The sequence below is a fragment of the Lolium perenne genome, chromosome 7 (assembly GCF_019359855.2).
Source record: "Lolium perenne isolate Kyuss_39 chromosome 7, Kyuss_2.0, whole genome shotgun sequence".
NCBI lineage: Eukaryota > Viridiplantae > Streptophyta > Magnoliopsida > Poales > Poaceae > Lolium > Lolium perenne.
The window spans coordinates 321334925-321348898 of NC_067250.2; the positions used below are offsets into that span (position 1 = coordinate 321334925).

General features: G+C 44.3%; 1 protein-coding gene and 1 long non-coding RNA gene across 4 annotated transcripts; one reads left to right on the forward strand and one right to left on the reverse strand.

Annotated features, from left to right (window-relative positions):
* Positions 1-1647: 1647 nt before the first annotated feature.
* LOC127316594 (uncharacterized) lies at positions 1648-7707 on the forward strand. The gene is made up of 2 exons (XM_051347036.2): positions 1648-1787; positions 6251-7707. The coding sequence occupies exon 2, from the start codon at positions 6264-6266 to the stop codon at positions 7449-7451; it is 1188 nt and encodes a 395-aa protein (XP_051202996.1). The 5' UTR covers positions 1648-1787; positions 6251-6263; the 3' UTR covers positions 7452-7707.
* Positions 7708-11439: 3732 nt separating this feature from the next.
* On the reverse strand, positions 11440-13486 carry LOC127316592 (uncharacterized). Of its 3 annotated transcripts, XR_007860501.1 has the most exons (4): positions 13233-13486; positions 12988-13144; positions 12429-12850; positions 11440-11808 (listed from the first exon to the last, which is right to left on the reverse strand). It is a non-coding gene; the product is annotated as an uncharacterized lncRNA (long non-coding RNA). The 3 variants fall into 3 exon arrangements; XR_007860500.1 differs by having other exon boundaries at positions 12988-13486; XR_011749531.1 differs by having other exon boundaries at positions 12429-12853; positions 12988-13486.
* Positions 13487-13974: the final 488 nt, after the last annotated feature.

The following is a 13974-nucleotide window of genomic DNA, read 5'->3' on the forward strand; positions in this document are numbered from 1 at the left end:
AGAGAGAAGGCAAAATAAAATAGGTGAGCGACTCCTGCAGAGACATGAGTTCAGACAATGCTTGCATGTTAAAGGTAGCCGAAGACGGCCGAAGATCTTGTCGTATCTCACAACACCACTTCGCGATCATATCCGCGAAGAAGCAAATCGCTACAACAAACCATGGATGCACAACTTACTACTACGGCAAAAGAATCGGCATGATCAAGATATGATATGCATGGCATGGCAAAAATGATGCGATGCAACTATTCAATTTAATCGGAGTCGGAACCCCGGACAAACAAATTAAGGTTGGAGTTGCATTTCTACCGGCAAATTTAAGGGTTGATTAGCATGGCAGTAGCATAACAAGGGTGAGCTACTTCAATATTAAACGGAGCGAGGAAAACTTAGGCGGTGTTCCGAAATACTCTGCGGTTCTTATTAGGTGAACATGCACAACTACCACAAAGCGACATGATGCAAGATGCAAACAAATGTATGTATGGAATATTCATGTTCAGTGCATTTTTTGAGCAAAATGCATATATAACACTTTTTATTTCGAATTACCAATTAAAAGTTATTTGATAGATTAGTTTTTAGTTATTTAAAATAGAAAATAGTATTTTATTTTAAATAGAAAAGGGCGCAGATATAATTCAGAAAAGGAGGAAGCACCCCGGGTTAATTTCAGATAGGTCTAGGGGGTTCTCTTGAAAACAGTTAGACCAGGGACTACAGGTTCAAGCAAAAGAATTAGAAGGGGGCCGGTTGCAAAAGATACAGATCTGGATATGTGAAGTTTTTCTCACCGAGAGGTACTCTAGCCCGTGTCGCTTGCAGGTGGGACCAGGGGCTACGCTGGCGCTGACGAGGACGATGATGTGGCCAACCTTGCGTGCGCGTCGATGTAGGCGGTGACCACCGGCGGTCGACACGGTGGCGCGCGGGCGATGCAGAGCGTCCCTGGATGCGCGCGTGGGTGCGTTCGGCGCCTCTCGTCGACGTGAACTAGAAGAGGGTGGCGCTATCGTCGGGGACCACTGGAGACCTCACCGGCGTCGAGGTCCTGCGGCGGAAACACGGCGGACACCGTCAGAAAGCCGAACCAGGAAGCAAAGGGGAGGCAGAAGGTCTCTAGGGGATGCGCCATGTTACCAGGAAGGCGATGGTGTGGTCCCCAGTAAGGTAGGAGGACCACGGAGGCCAGAACGACGGTTTTTCTCCGTCGGGGACGAAGAAGAAATGGCGATCTTCCGTTCGATTGAGGGCCTCGCACTTCGATTCCTTGCACAAGAGGGTAGAGGAGATCGAGGCGCGTCGATTGGTGGTGGCAGCGCTGCTCGGGTGGCTTGAAACACTGGGGCGATGGCGAGGCTGTAGCGACAGCGCGCGGTGGTGTTCGCAAAGAAAGAAAAAGAGGAAGGGGAAGGTGGCGGCTGGAAAGTGGAAGATATGGGCTAGGGTTTTCCCTTAACAACAAATTTCAAAATTTAATTATTAATTGCTAGAGATGGTCGTAAGAAATATTGTACTCCGTGGATACGACTGACGGTCACGTGTGCAGGAGAGATGACGACGTGCCCAGGCGGCGCGCGATGGCAACGCGTAAAATGCAGGCAGGTTCACGGTGCTGGCCCAGCCCAGCAAATTCCAACTCGGTCACACTACACTAGCGAAGCGAAACAGAGCAGGGAGGCCGCCGCACCGTCGGCGTCGCCTCTCCTTCCGATCCACCGCGCGCCGGGCAAAGTGGCGTCATCCGGCAACTGCAACCTCCTCGGCGTCGCCACCTCCACGAGGTCTTCTTCCTCCTCTCCCTCTCCATGTCCCTTGCCCGCACATTTTAATCCCTATTTTCTGTAACTTTCTTGGTTCGCCCCTCGTGCAATTCATGCGTGTTGTGTTCCAGTTAGAAAAGATTGAGTTGATTTCTCCAGTAGTTTCCGATCCGCGGCCATTAATTTGCCCAGAAATATTTACTGACTGGGGCAAAAAATTGCATAGATCTCATCATTCAATCTGGCGGCATTTGGTGGTGTTTCCGGGGTGTCACTTTGCGTGTAATGCAAAAGGGGAAGGGGATCGATGCACACTCCTCGTATGGGGCCGCTAAATTAGGAGGGGGTCCAGATTGGAAGGGCTAAATCAAGAACCGAAAGTGGGGAAGATGAACTATGCACTAGAACGAAAAGCTTCTGGGCCAGAGTTATTTTTCAGTTACTATGACCTTTTGTCAGCGAAGAATGGGCAGTCGAACAACACGTGCTCGTATGAAACTTAACGGTCCTGAAAGTTTAGAAACAACAAATTTTCTTACAAGTATACATGGTTACTGGAATAAATTGGGATTGGAGTTTTTTCTTTCTCTAGTTCATAGGTCATCTAGTGGGACCCTAGTGGTGGTGTGGACAGACACGTGCCCGTATGAATCTTAACCGTGCTGAGATTTAAAAAACAACAAATTTGCTTACAAGTATACATGGTTACTGGAGCAAACTGGGAATCTTGCCTTTTGTGGCTTTAGCAGCCGTCATCTTTTGTTCTCATGCTCCAAATAAACATATGGGCTCCACAAAGGGGCTTTAGCTGGATGTAGATATTTTTTCAGATGAACCTTATTTCCTGTGCCCATGTTATTATCTCATCCTCACGGGACAAAATCGATCTTTGTACAATGGTGCAAACTTTTTGATATGTAGATGATACGATTTTCTCGGAAACAAAATATAGGCATAAATTAAACTAACTTGGTGCCCCACGCATATGTGGGGCTAGAGTTACTCTGTAACATATTGGATAAAATTTCTTATGTGTATGGATCACATATATATGTATAACTCATTACAAAATATATTAAAGCTGATTTCCATGCTACATGCTACATTAATGTTAATTCACAATTCAAAAACATATATGCATATTATAAATATTTTAGAAATATGTACATCTGCAGAAACATGATTACATTTTGGAATAAACGTATAAATATATATATTTACATTTAGTGTATCAGGTTTTTTCTGAGGACCTATTACAGTGATAACAAAAGTGTCATTGAGATATGCGTCTTCTATGTTACACCATATAATGTCAGAATAATCTCTGGCTATCTTTTCCACTTCTCAGCCATGATTTGTATTCTATCAAGATGACCTTATAAGAATTTTACATAGATGGCCCATGCTCGGCAGCGGACCCTGAACACAATTTAAGAGGGGCCAAATATGTTCCAAATAGAGAAAAATCACTTTGCTAAGTGGGGACAAATCACAATCTATGCTTTCTATTACAAGGGAACTCAAATGTTGAGTGGGGGAAGCTGCCCCCGTTGGCTACACGCTAGACCCGCCCATTCCCATGCTTAAACCTTGTGTTATTTTGCTCTACACAACTCATCACTTTTGGTATTGCAGTTGAATTTCTTGATGGCTGCAATATCATGTAACTGTATGCTTCCACCCATGCTCATCTTAATCTAATTGCCTCTATAATTATCTGTACTATCATAGAAAGGCTTAAATATTATGTTTTACACAATCTCATGATAATTTCATACCTTATCGTACTCATTTTCTTTGTCTATTGTTTCTTCCAACCATTATTTTTATAGCCACAACATCAATATGCTTCCTTAATCCGCCTGATAATTTAGCTTGTATATGTATATATAAAGTATAATTCAATGAATGTGCTGACTCTTCATAAACGACTACATGCATGCCTTATATGCAGTTACTCTTTCATTCTTTTAGATGCACCATTGCTCTGCAGCTCTTGACCGCCATGAACTTTGTTAGTTACCATCAAGGCATCAATTTTTCATCCATGCCGATTATTTTACATTAATGTTCTGTTTGTGTTGACCCGTGGTTTTATACATTCAACGGAATGCTTATTTAAGGAACATTCCAATTTTTATTATGTTACACTAACACCGGTCCTTCATCACAAAATATTAAAAGCTAAAAATGGAAATCAAAATTTCAATGCTCTTTACTATTCTCTCCAGATTTCAGTTTTTAGGCAAGTTTATTATATACATGCAATTATTACATTTGTAAGAAATTTATTATTAAATCAAGCTATTTATGAATTTCGATTCGGTTTGAATTTTATGTATTGAATTAATCATAGCTCAATGTTAGTGTAGTGTTCGTTTTTGAAGTAAGATGTAAGAAATTCTTGACAATATAATTTGAACCCAAATTGGAGACATTAGATATGTGTTACCTTTTTAGCACACATGGATATAACAATGTGTGCAAATCGTTCTAGTATACCCTTATTATACTTGATCATAGCCTTTAGATGTTCATAGTTATGCGTAAACACAGTTAGACATTTATTAATTCTTAATCAATTGGATTCTCTTAGGGAAAGTCCAACACTTTCTCGTGTGAACACAAATAAGTACAATACCTATAAGTCGAATAATTGCATATTTTTCATATCCCTCCAATCTACAAAACTAGTAAGGCACATGCAGGAGACAAATATGTCGGACAAGTATGTCTCAAATGCATATATGTAGGTTTGGAGCGAGCTAGCCAGCTGCTGGACACAGGATGACTCTTGACACTTTCTATGACACATTGATGTCATCTTCTTCCTAAGCCCGCCAAGTCCATGACCATGTTTTCTACTTGTTCCAAACCATAGAAGTTAGTACCGAAGCAAGCAGAAAATCAAATTTGTAGGTGGCGCCTGGACCAGCATGTGCCAACATGGTGGGATCCATCAAATGTTGATTTGGGGACGGACGTATACGCCAGAGAAGATTGTTTTGTCTCCATATCTTAGTTTATAATTAATGTTGACATCGTTTATCTTCGATTTTCATTCCCAGCTATATACCACAGAGCAAATTGTATTCTCTCTGTGTCCTTCTAATAGATTTGGACTGCGTGGGCTTTGTTATTTTCTGCTTCCAAGTAACGTATCTATAAACTGTAATATCTCTAAATAGGACCCACTAAGTTGAATTCTCTTAACATGCAAGAATGTCACATCACCGGTCCCGTTTCTTCAATCCGTTTCAATTGAGTTGTATGCCAGGCCATCCGGTGAAGCCATGCCACCGGTCGATTTTTCCCCCAAGACATGTCAGCATCTCACAGTCAACGCATTATGTATCCTATTGTTATCTCCTTAGATATTTTCTCCACGTCGACACATCTTCTCAGCTGCAACACTGTTCTAACTCCTAAATTACTGCCCACTTATCCGTTTCCATTAGATTCACACATTGATGAATTTTCTTCCCTTCGTCTTCCCAAGAGAACTCATAGGATTGTTATTTATAGAAGCTGCTCTCTCCTTCCATTCCCGTAGTCTTCCCGTCTTCTCTAACAAGAGAGCCGATTTTGTCCGCGCTCCGCGCTGATTGACAGTTTCTGCTGCCGTGGTCATTGTGCTATGAATCCCTGCGCCCCGCCTGGTTAGGTACTCACGTATTGACTTGGGGACCAGGGGACGACGCTTTAGAATGCCAATCGTGCTGCCTATCTCTATCAGGGTGGGTAGCACCCTGCTAGGCTGCAAAAGGGAATCTGTTTCCCCGCTTGCCTGTGCATGGACCATGGTGCAGCTCCAGGCTCATGGTCGAGCAGTACATTTGCATGTCTATTCTTCTACCCTTTTCTTCGGTGTGTGTGACTAGGTAGTCTGTTTCTTTTGTCCACATTGCGACTCATTTAAGCAACTCATCCATGCCCGATGCATACCGATTCACCTGATGGTTGATGCTCAACATTAAATTTTGGTATACTAGATTGCGGTATTAGGTACTCATGTTTCTTCTGCCCTACAGGTGTTTGTCAAATTATTGCTTCGCTTACATTATTTTTTCATCTAGAAATTTGATATTTTCTACAGAGTATAATTTTTGTTTGGCATACAATACAAATATTTCATATATACACGGTTACGAGTGTTCCCGCACTAAGGTGCGGGGAATCATCTAGTTGTATATGTCATCTGAATCAACTTAATTAGGTTACTATTTGGGCTGGCTGGTTCTTCAGATTGATTTGGCTTGCACGGCTAGACACGGAACCTGTTAGAATTGATTGTATGTGTCAACATTGGTATTTTTACATGACCCATGTTTGAGGACGTAACAATTTTTTATTTTAATCTCATCCGTGGAAGATGCATGCTAAAACCATAGATAGGCATAGGTGTTCTACACATCTATTATATATATAGATATTTTTCTTTGCCCTCTCTAATCTGCTTGCCTTGAATTCACTATGTGTTGCAGATAGTTTGCCATCATGCAAACACCAAACAATTGGTTTGTCGCCTCTGCCTCCACACATCTTGTTGTGTGCGGACTCCAAGGTTGGAAAGATCTCCCACATGAACTGCTGCACTCTATTTTGCCTCTGTTAAGCTCCCTCCGTGACATTCTCGCATTTGCTGCAACCTGCCCGCCATGGCGTGCTGCATTCTCTTCATACCCATCCAAATACACCTTATGCCCACCTCTCCTCATCCAACCTAATATCCGTGTCCCTGCTCCTCATATTCCTTCCGACAATGGTCATCAGAAGCTACGGACATGTAAGGTCATTGATCCAGCCAAACCAAACACCACCATGCACTGCCAGATTGATGAAGAAACTCTGCATGAGATGTATTTTGCTGGCTCTTCCTATGGTCAACTTATCTTTTGCAGCGGTCAACATTGTCTTGTTGTTGATCCGTTCAGTGGTACCAAGGTTTCACCTCCACATTTCCCGCTTAGCATTGAGTGTGGTGAGTTAAGCGTTCCCGAGTTTTCACATCCACCTGGGGTATCATACAGTAGCTCTGAGCAGTCTTCCTACATTAAGCACTTTTGTGGTTTTCTAACAGCTCCCCTTGCATCACCCAACTCACACCTCCTTGTCAATACTAGATTTTCACTACTTGATTGGCCAGTTGGAAGCGACTCTTGGTATGAACTCCAACTCTCTAATAAATGGTTGTGTCAGATTGTGGAGTTCAATGGTCAGTTCATCGCCATGGATTATGGTAATAGAATCTACAGGCTACAGCTGGCCCCCCAACTTGGTCTGCAGGAGATAGCAATTACAAAGTTGCCCGGTTTCAGATTTTTATGTAACCAGAATTACTCATGGCTAGTGGTCTGCGGTGACATTCTTCTCAGAGTTACCCGTTTTCAGATCGACCACCTCGACATGTCAACCAAGCCTGCAAAATGGGTAGAGATGAAAAACCTGGACAGCTGGGCTCTCTTTCTAGGGGGCCATGTGATGAGCCCACCGGTTTCTTTCATGGGCCCAGAACGGTGGGGAGGGAGAAGCAAGTGTTTGTACTATGCCCGTTACTCTCCAGCTTGGAGTGTATACTCGCTGGGAGACGATGACAATCCCTCGCTTAGATACATGAGAGCCTGGTGCCGAAGGCTGCAGCCCCTCTGGCTGTACCCAAGCATGTTGTACCGCGATGGCCAGTGATTTCAGCGTGCAAGTGCAACCCTTGGGTATCACTTGGGAGATGCTCTAAGTGGTGGCTTCATTTGCACACGGAGCTGGATGGGAGCATTGAAGCTTTTGCGGTTAGTTTGATGGTCCTATTTCGAAAACCTGGCATGCAGTGTATGTTTATTGTTTTTTGCTGTTTAAATCTCACTGGATCTATGCACTTTTAGCTAATTATCATTATTACCTCTTCCTGTCTTGCTGCAACTGAATATTGAAGTTTGTATGTTTATGGCTGTCTGCGGACTGAAACTGTTGTGATGGCAAACATGACAGTATAGTCAGCTTAATTTACTTTATGCAAGTGCATGATGTGCTATGAATATATGCAAGGCCCGGTGGGTTAGATGTTGATACGGAGTAGTATTATATTTCGGTGGGTTTGACTTTTAAGAAGGATATACACAATGTATGAACTCTTGATTTAGGGCATGGAGTTTTTGCTCCAGTTGCGCCCAGTATCTTGACCATCCAAAGGTGTGTCGGGATGTGTGCAAGACTACAGAGTGCAGAAAGTATGTTATTTTCACAGACGTAAGCGCTACTTCACATTGGGCAGACTCATGGAGACCTCATCCAGGATCTTCCATCGGCCTCGCGACTGCCAACTTCCAGGTGGGCGAGAACACTCTTGCGTCGTACTTCGTCGTAGTCATCGCTGGCAGGCTGCTCGCCGGTGTCAGGTTCGTCCTCATGGGTGTTGTCAGCTGCCACCGGAGATCGACCGGATGCTGGTTTGGAGCAAGTCACTCGCATTGACGCATTGGTCAACTACAGCCGACCATATTCCGGCTCGCTGGCATCGCCGCAGAGGGCCATGTTCTCTCAGCCGTCGCAGTCTCGGGCTCTCCAAGACAGTGTCCGTAGTGACTACGATCGGCATGTGCCTGGTTCGCGGGCGTGCAATGACCGTGTACATGCCGTTTCTATCCACCTTCCGTGCTTTTGTCCATCTTCCGTGCTTGGTCGTCTGTCACAGGAACGTTCAGGGCATTCGCTGCCGTCTCTGCGCACTCTGTAGCTAGCCTCATGGTGTCCTCGTCATCCTTTTCTCAATTTTTCAAGATATTGAGCTCCTTCGAGTAATCCCTTGCCCCGACCTGTGACGTTATATCTGGAAGTGGACTCTACGAGATCTCGTTGTATCTCTTGCTAAATATTCTTTTTTGTTTTGATTTAACCAGATATGGTCAGGGTGCGCCGGGTTTCGGTCAATCATCAGCACTAATGTTAGCAATGAGTTTTATTTATAAGATTTATCCATAGTCAATCCTTCAACCATATGTTGGCTTCATTGTTGCAAGAAGGTTCGTCAATTTCAAGATCCAATCCGCCGGCTCAGTCTTCCGGAGATGCTCAGAGGGGTAGGGTGTGCGTGTGTGCGTTCATAGGGGTGAGTGTATACGCGTGTATGTGAGCGTCTGCGTTTGTACTGTGTTTCTCAAAAAAAAAAAAGAAGGATAAAATGAAGAATATCAAGTTACAAGTATGTCTTGAAGAAGATTGAGTGGACTCTCATGTGTATATTCAAGACATCAATAAGATGGAGAAAGAAAAAATGGTGTTCATGTTCAAGATGAGCCATCATGAGAAGATCATGAGCTTTAAGCTTGTCATCCCATATGGTAATCATGGTTATATGAAGATGCACCGAAGAATAAGCTCTCCAGCAGTAGATTATGGAGCAGCAATCCGTAAGACTTTATCTATCAAGAACAATCAAAAAGATGTGTTCCATCTTGTTGCGGTCAAGATCGTCATCATATAGATCAAGTGGAATGCACAAGATTAATGTTTGTTTCTTGACGGAGTTTCTTTCTTACCGGTCAGGTAGTGTAGCTGGGATATGATGGTTATAAAATATGCCATATTTTCTCGCGTTTAAACCTCTAGCTAAGTCAAGAAATTGACTAAGTTTGCCTCTCAACTTGCCACTAATGCCTAATCAACGCAAAGATGTGCAATCTCTTCTATTTTTGGATGTTGTGCAGGATATCATGTCATAATGGCAAATTGACCTACAATTACTGAAGAAAATCGCGTCAGGAGCATGTCAAAGTTTACTACGCTCGGAAAGGCGGTTACATGGGCTTTAACAGGCACCGGTACGGGCAAGCCCCGCCGTACCGTCTGCCTGTACCGTGTGCCGCTGCGTTCTCGAGGTCAAACACTATAAAAGTCGTGAAGTGACCGATGCTGAAAAGATAGCCATTTGTTGCCAAACAGAGCCGCCATCCACCACATCCATCTGCAACACACCGAAGGAGATCCATTCCCATAGTTCATCCATTCCATCATGCATCTCTTCCATAGCCATAGCCAACACCATTGTAATAAAGATCTCCATGAAAATTGGTGACTATTGTAAGAATATTTTGATTTCAATCTTAGTATTTTGCACAATAATTTTTATGTTTGATCTTGCTCTTGATACTATATGTGAGTAGTCCTCACGGGCTGCGGGTTGGGGTGAATCCTTGCGGCATCTATGTGCATCTAATCTTATGTTAGTGTAAGGATTGAATAGGAGTTTTACGATCTTGTATCCTTATCTCTTTGCCTCGTTTTTTATGATCTGCAGGTACCCATGTCATTTGAGAGGATCAAGGGAAGAGGTGAGATGAGTGGAGAACGGCGTGTACGCGCGAAACCTCGGTGATAAAGGGGAAATTACCGGTACATGTTTAGTGATTCGTTCGGGATCATAGTACAATCATCTAGCTTAAGGCTTTGATCTGTATTTACTTAATAATGTTTGTTGCTTGCGGCTGTGAGGAAAATGGTTGAACCATTATGCTCTTGTCACCTCTGGCTTTAGGGGCAAGGGTATTTACGGATGTGCTACCCACAAATCTCTTATCTATATTTTATTTGTTACACATATGAGTTTAATTTATATATGTATGCTTAGCTGCAGGTGGAACCTTAACCCTCGCCTATTTGCATCATTGAACACAACCCCTCTAACAGTAAACTAGATAGGTCCGGTAAACTGAAGATAAAATACACTAGCAAAGTCTTGTAGACGTTTTCTTCATACACCATTTAGCAGTACTTCCCAATGTTCGATTAAACCTAGGTCTTCTAGGGAAAAAGCTTACCATACTACAATCCGTAATCCGGATCAGAAGTATCAACCTTTTTCTGGCGCCATTGTCGGGGAAGCAATTTCGCTATTCTGGTAAGGTTACTAGAGACCTTGTTAGCTATCTTATTTTTAGTTTTAAGTTTTTATTTACTTTTATTTGTTTACTGTTTACTTATGTTTGAAAAACCCAAAAATCAAAGTCCAATTTAGATTTTATTCTTTCATACTGTTGTTGCATATTCGTCCAATTTCACTTTAGAAATCAAAGTCCTATACGGCGGCCAAACGAGAGGCGGTGACAGATTACCGAGTTCAGAATTAGGTTTAATCATGGAACGCGAATATTGTTGGCATGTATATCTCGTACACTAGTCGCATACACTTACATACAATACAACGTATAATATATATAGAACAAAAGCTAAAACATGAATGACCAACATCCTGACCCGTCGTTGCCAGAAAGGAAAATTCTGTTAGCACTGGTCATTACTCCAGTAAAAAAATTCAGTGCATGGAGCTGAAGTATTTGGTAAGATCGTTTCACCTAAATCCTAGAATGATCCGTATTTGGAAGAAAACTCTAATACAGAGGTGGGAACAATAGTATTTCCATGGCCGACACCTTGTGATGCTTTAAGTTCAATTCAAAGGATTCTGATTTCTGCTTACTCATTTACCGATTAACGGCCATGGTAGGATTGGTCGCATCTTCGACGTTGTCGCTTTGTCGAGCAAGGTGACATCCTAAACCAGCACATACGAACGAAAAAACCAATAAGGGTAGAAACAGGAGATGTTGCTGCCTGGGAGTACCAGGTCGACGGCAAGAGAAGCAGGCTGACCGTCGCTAGACATGGGCACAGCTGCTGTGTGACAGATGGGATTTGATTCACAACACAACGTTATCCAAGCTCAAGCTAGACACATGTTTTTAACTGAAACTAGGACCTTCATTCAAGTATTGCAGCAACAACAAATCAATCCAAACAAGCAAGTCAGAACACAGCCAATGAGCTTTTCTTTTGCATCATGTTATAGCAGCAGGAGGTGGAACTTCACTGTATTGCTGCGACAAGGCGCTCGTCGTGGTTCAGCAAAGCTTTACCCAGGGCAGCAGCCTTGTGCATCCTCCTGTTGGCTCCGCACTCCAGCTGCTAGAGGACATCCTCCGGCTGGCTCGTCGGCGTGTACCAGTTACCCATTGGCTTCCATCAGCTGGCTGCTGCGACGGCATGTCAAGCTCTATGGCATCACAGGGAAGTTCAAATCAACAACTGTCAGAAATATAACACTATATCACAGCGAAGTTCAGGTACAAAAATTCAGAAGTGCATGTATAATATAAAAGAAACTACCTAATGATCAAACAAAGTACAGAACCATGTTCATTAAAAGTTCAGAGGGATGTTGGTCAGCAGTTCAGGTTGATGCAGATCTGAACTGAGCTAACAAGAAAAAAAGTACTCCATAGAAGAAAATGACGGTGGCCATGGAGAGAAAGGCAGAGAGCTGGGCAGAGTGGGAACCGCGTCGTCAGTGGGGACATGGTCTGGCGAATTTGAATTTCACTATATGTTCAGAAGACATGTTGAATTAGTAAGTTAATGAACCAGAAAGGTTGAACCTATTATGAATTGATCTGGCGCTCTTTTTCTCCATGTCTACACAAACACATGCGAGCAATCAAAAATTCCCAATGGATGGTTGATGTCTGTAGCTTCTACCGTTCTACTTCTAAAGTTTTAAAGGCATACAACAGTAATCTAATCTTTGGATATGAGACAAAAACAAATACTCCTTATCGCCGCTCATACTGATCTACTAAGCAAGACCAAAATTAAATTATAGATGAGTTAAAATACCCTTTTCCTTGTCTCCTCAATGCCGCTCATACTGATCTCGTGGCCGGCCGGCCTTGCAGCTGTGGATCACAACTCGCTGCTCTCTTCTCAGTTCTCACCATCATAGTTCATTTTATGGAATTCTCACTGTCATAGGATATCAAATTGTCTGCGTCGTCAGCCGCCAAATGCAGCAGAAACGAAACGTCGAAGGGATGCGTTCTGTCGCTGGTAAGTGGTAACTAGATCGCTGCCATCCTAGCCCCTTTCTCTTCCATGATGGGCTTTACTGCTTGGTTTTAGCTTTCTGTCCCCCCTTAGCTCCGTCCCTGCTCCCCTCTGCTTCTACTGCATCCCAGTACCTGTCCATCCAGGACAAGGATTTCTACCGTGGCTGCACCAAAAGACTGAGAGAAGGACGCCTGCGCATTTCTTCAGTCTTCCTTCTTGCAAGCGCACCAAGAAACATGGTCATGACATTACTCGCATGCACAAGGAAATTTAATCAAAAGAGGCAGCGATAAAAGGCTGCAGGAATTAAAAACTCTTCCGTACTTGTACTAACCAACAATGACAGTACCTGCATTGACACGCTTGCACTGCTGTGGATGTAGAATCAAAGGAGAAGAGTGGACGATTTCTCATCTGTTTTCCTTGTACTTCCAAGGGAAGCCACTTACACTGCTGCTGCTGAGCAATATATATTATAGGAACAGGAGCATCACCTAGCAGCATAACTGGAGAAGCAGGCTCAAATAGAGAGAAAAGCAGTAGCTGCTGCGCACGAGAGCACAACAAAGTAAGAGCAGCAGGCGGGCGACCTACTCGATAAGATGCAGCTGACAATCACGGCCTGGGCGTTGTGCTGCATGGACGCGGAGGCGTTGCCGGAGAAAGTGCATAGGCCGCAGAGGGAAGCAGGGGAGCCGCCGGCCATGGGGAAGAAGGGGCCGCGGGCCGCCGTAGGGAAGAAAGGAGACCACTGGTCACGGGGAAGAAGGGGACCTGCCGGTCGCGGGGAAGAAGAGAGGACCTGCCATATCCTCGTTGTTTCTTATGTGTTAGCCGGCATGGACCAAGTACTATGTAATATGCTATCGTAGCGTGCGGATTATTCGTCTTAGTATGTGGTATGGGGCTCGAGGAAGCCGGTGGTTGTATCATGTACTCGCTAAACTTCGTGGTTGCCGTATGGCTTTATATATAAAGCCGGGCCGTGGGGCCTTATGTTTAAAAGAAGAAGAGAGGACCTCCTACCGGCCGCGCGCGAGGACCTCCAGGTGGTGGCGGCGCGGCCCTTGAGGCGGCAGCGCGCAAGCCTCAAGTCGACGGCCTGGGGATCCTCGAGGCGGCGGTGAGCGGCTCCGCGCGAAGACCTCCAATCGGCGGTGGCGCGGACCATCAAGCGGCAGCGCGCGAGCCTCAGATCGGCGAACGCGCACGGGTGGGGGGTCCGCGACATCGGTTGCAGGTGCGGGCGACGACGGTGGGTGGTGTGGCGGGGAGGCGACGGCAGCGACTTGCCTGCGGGGATGGGAGGGGAGGGTTGGGAGGCAGGAGCCTAGCC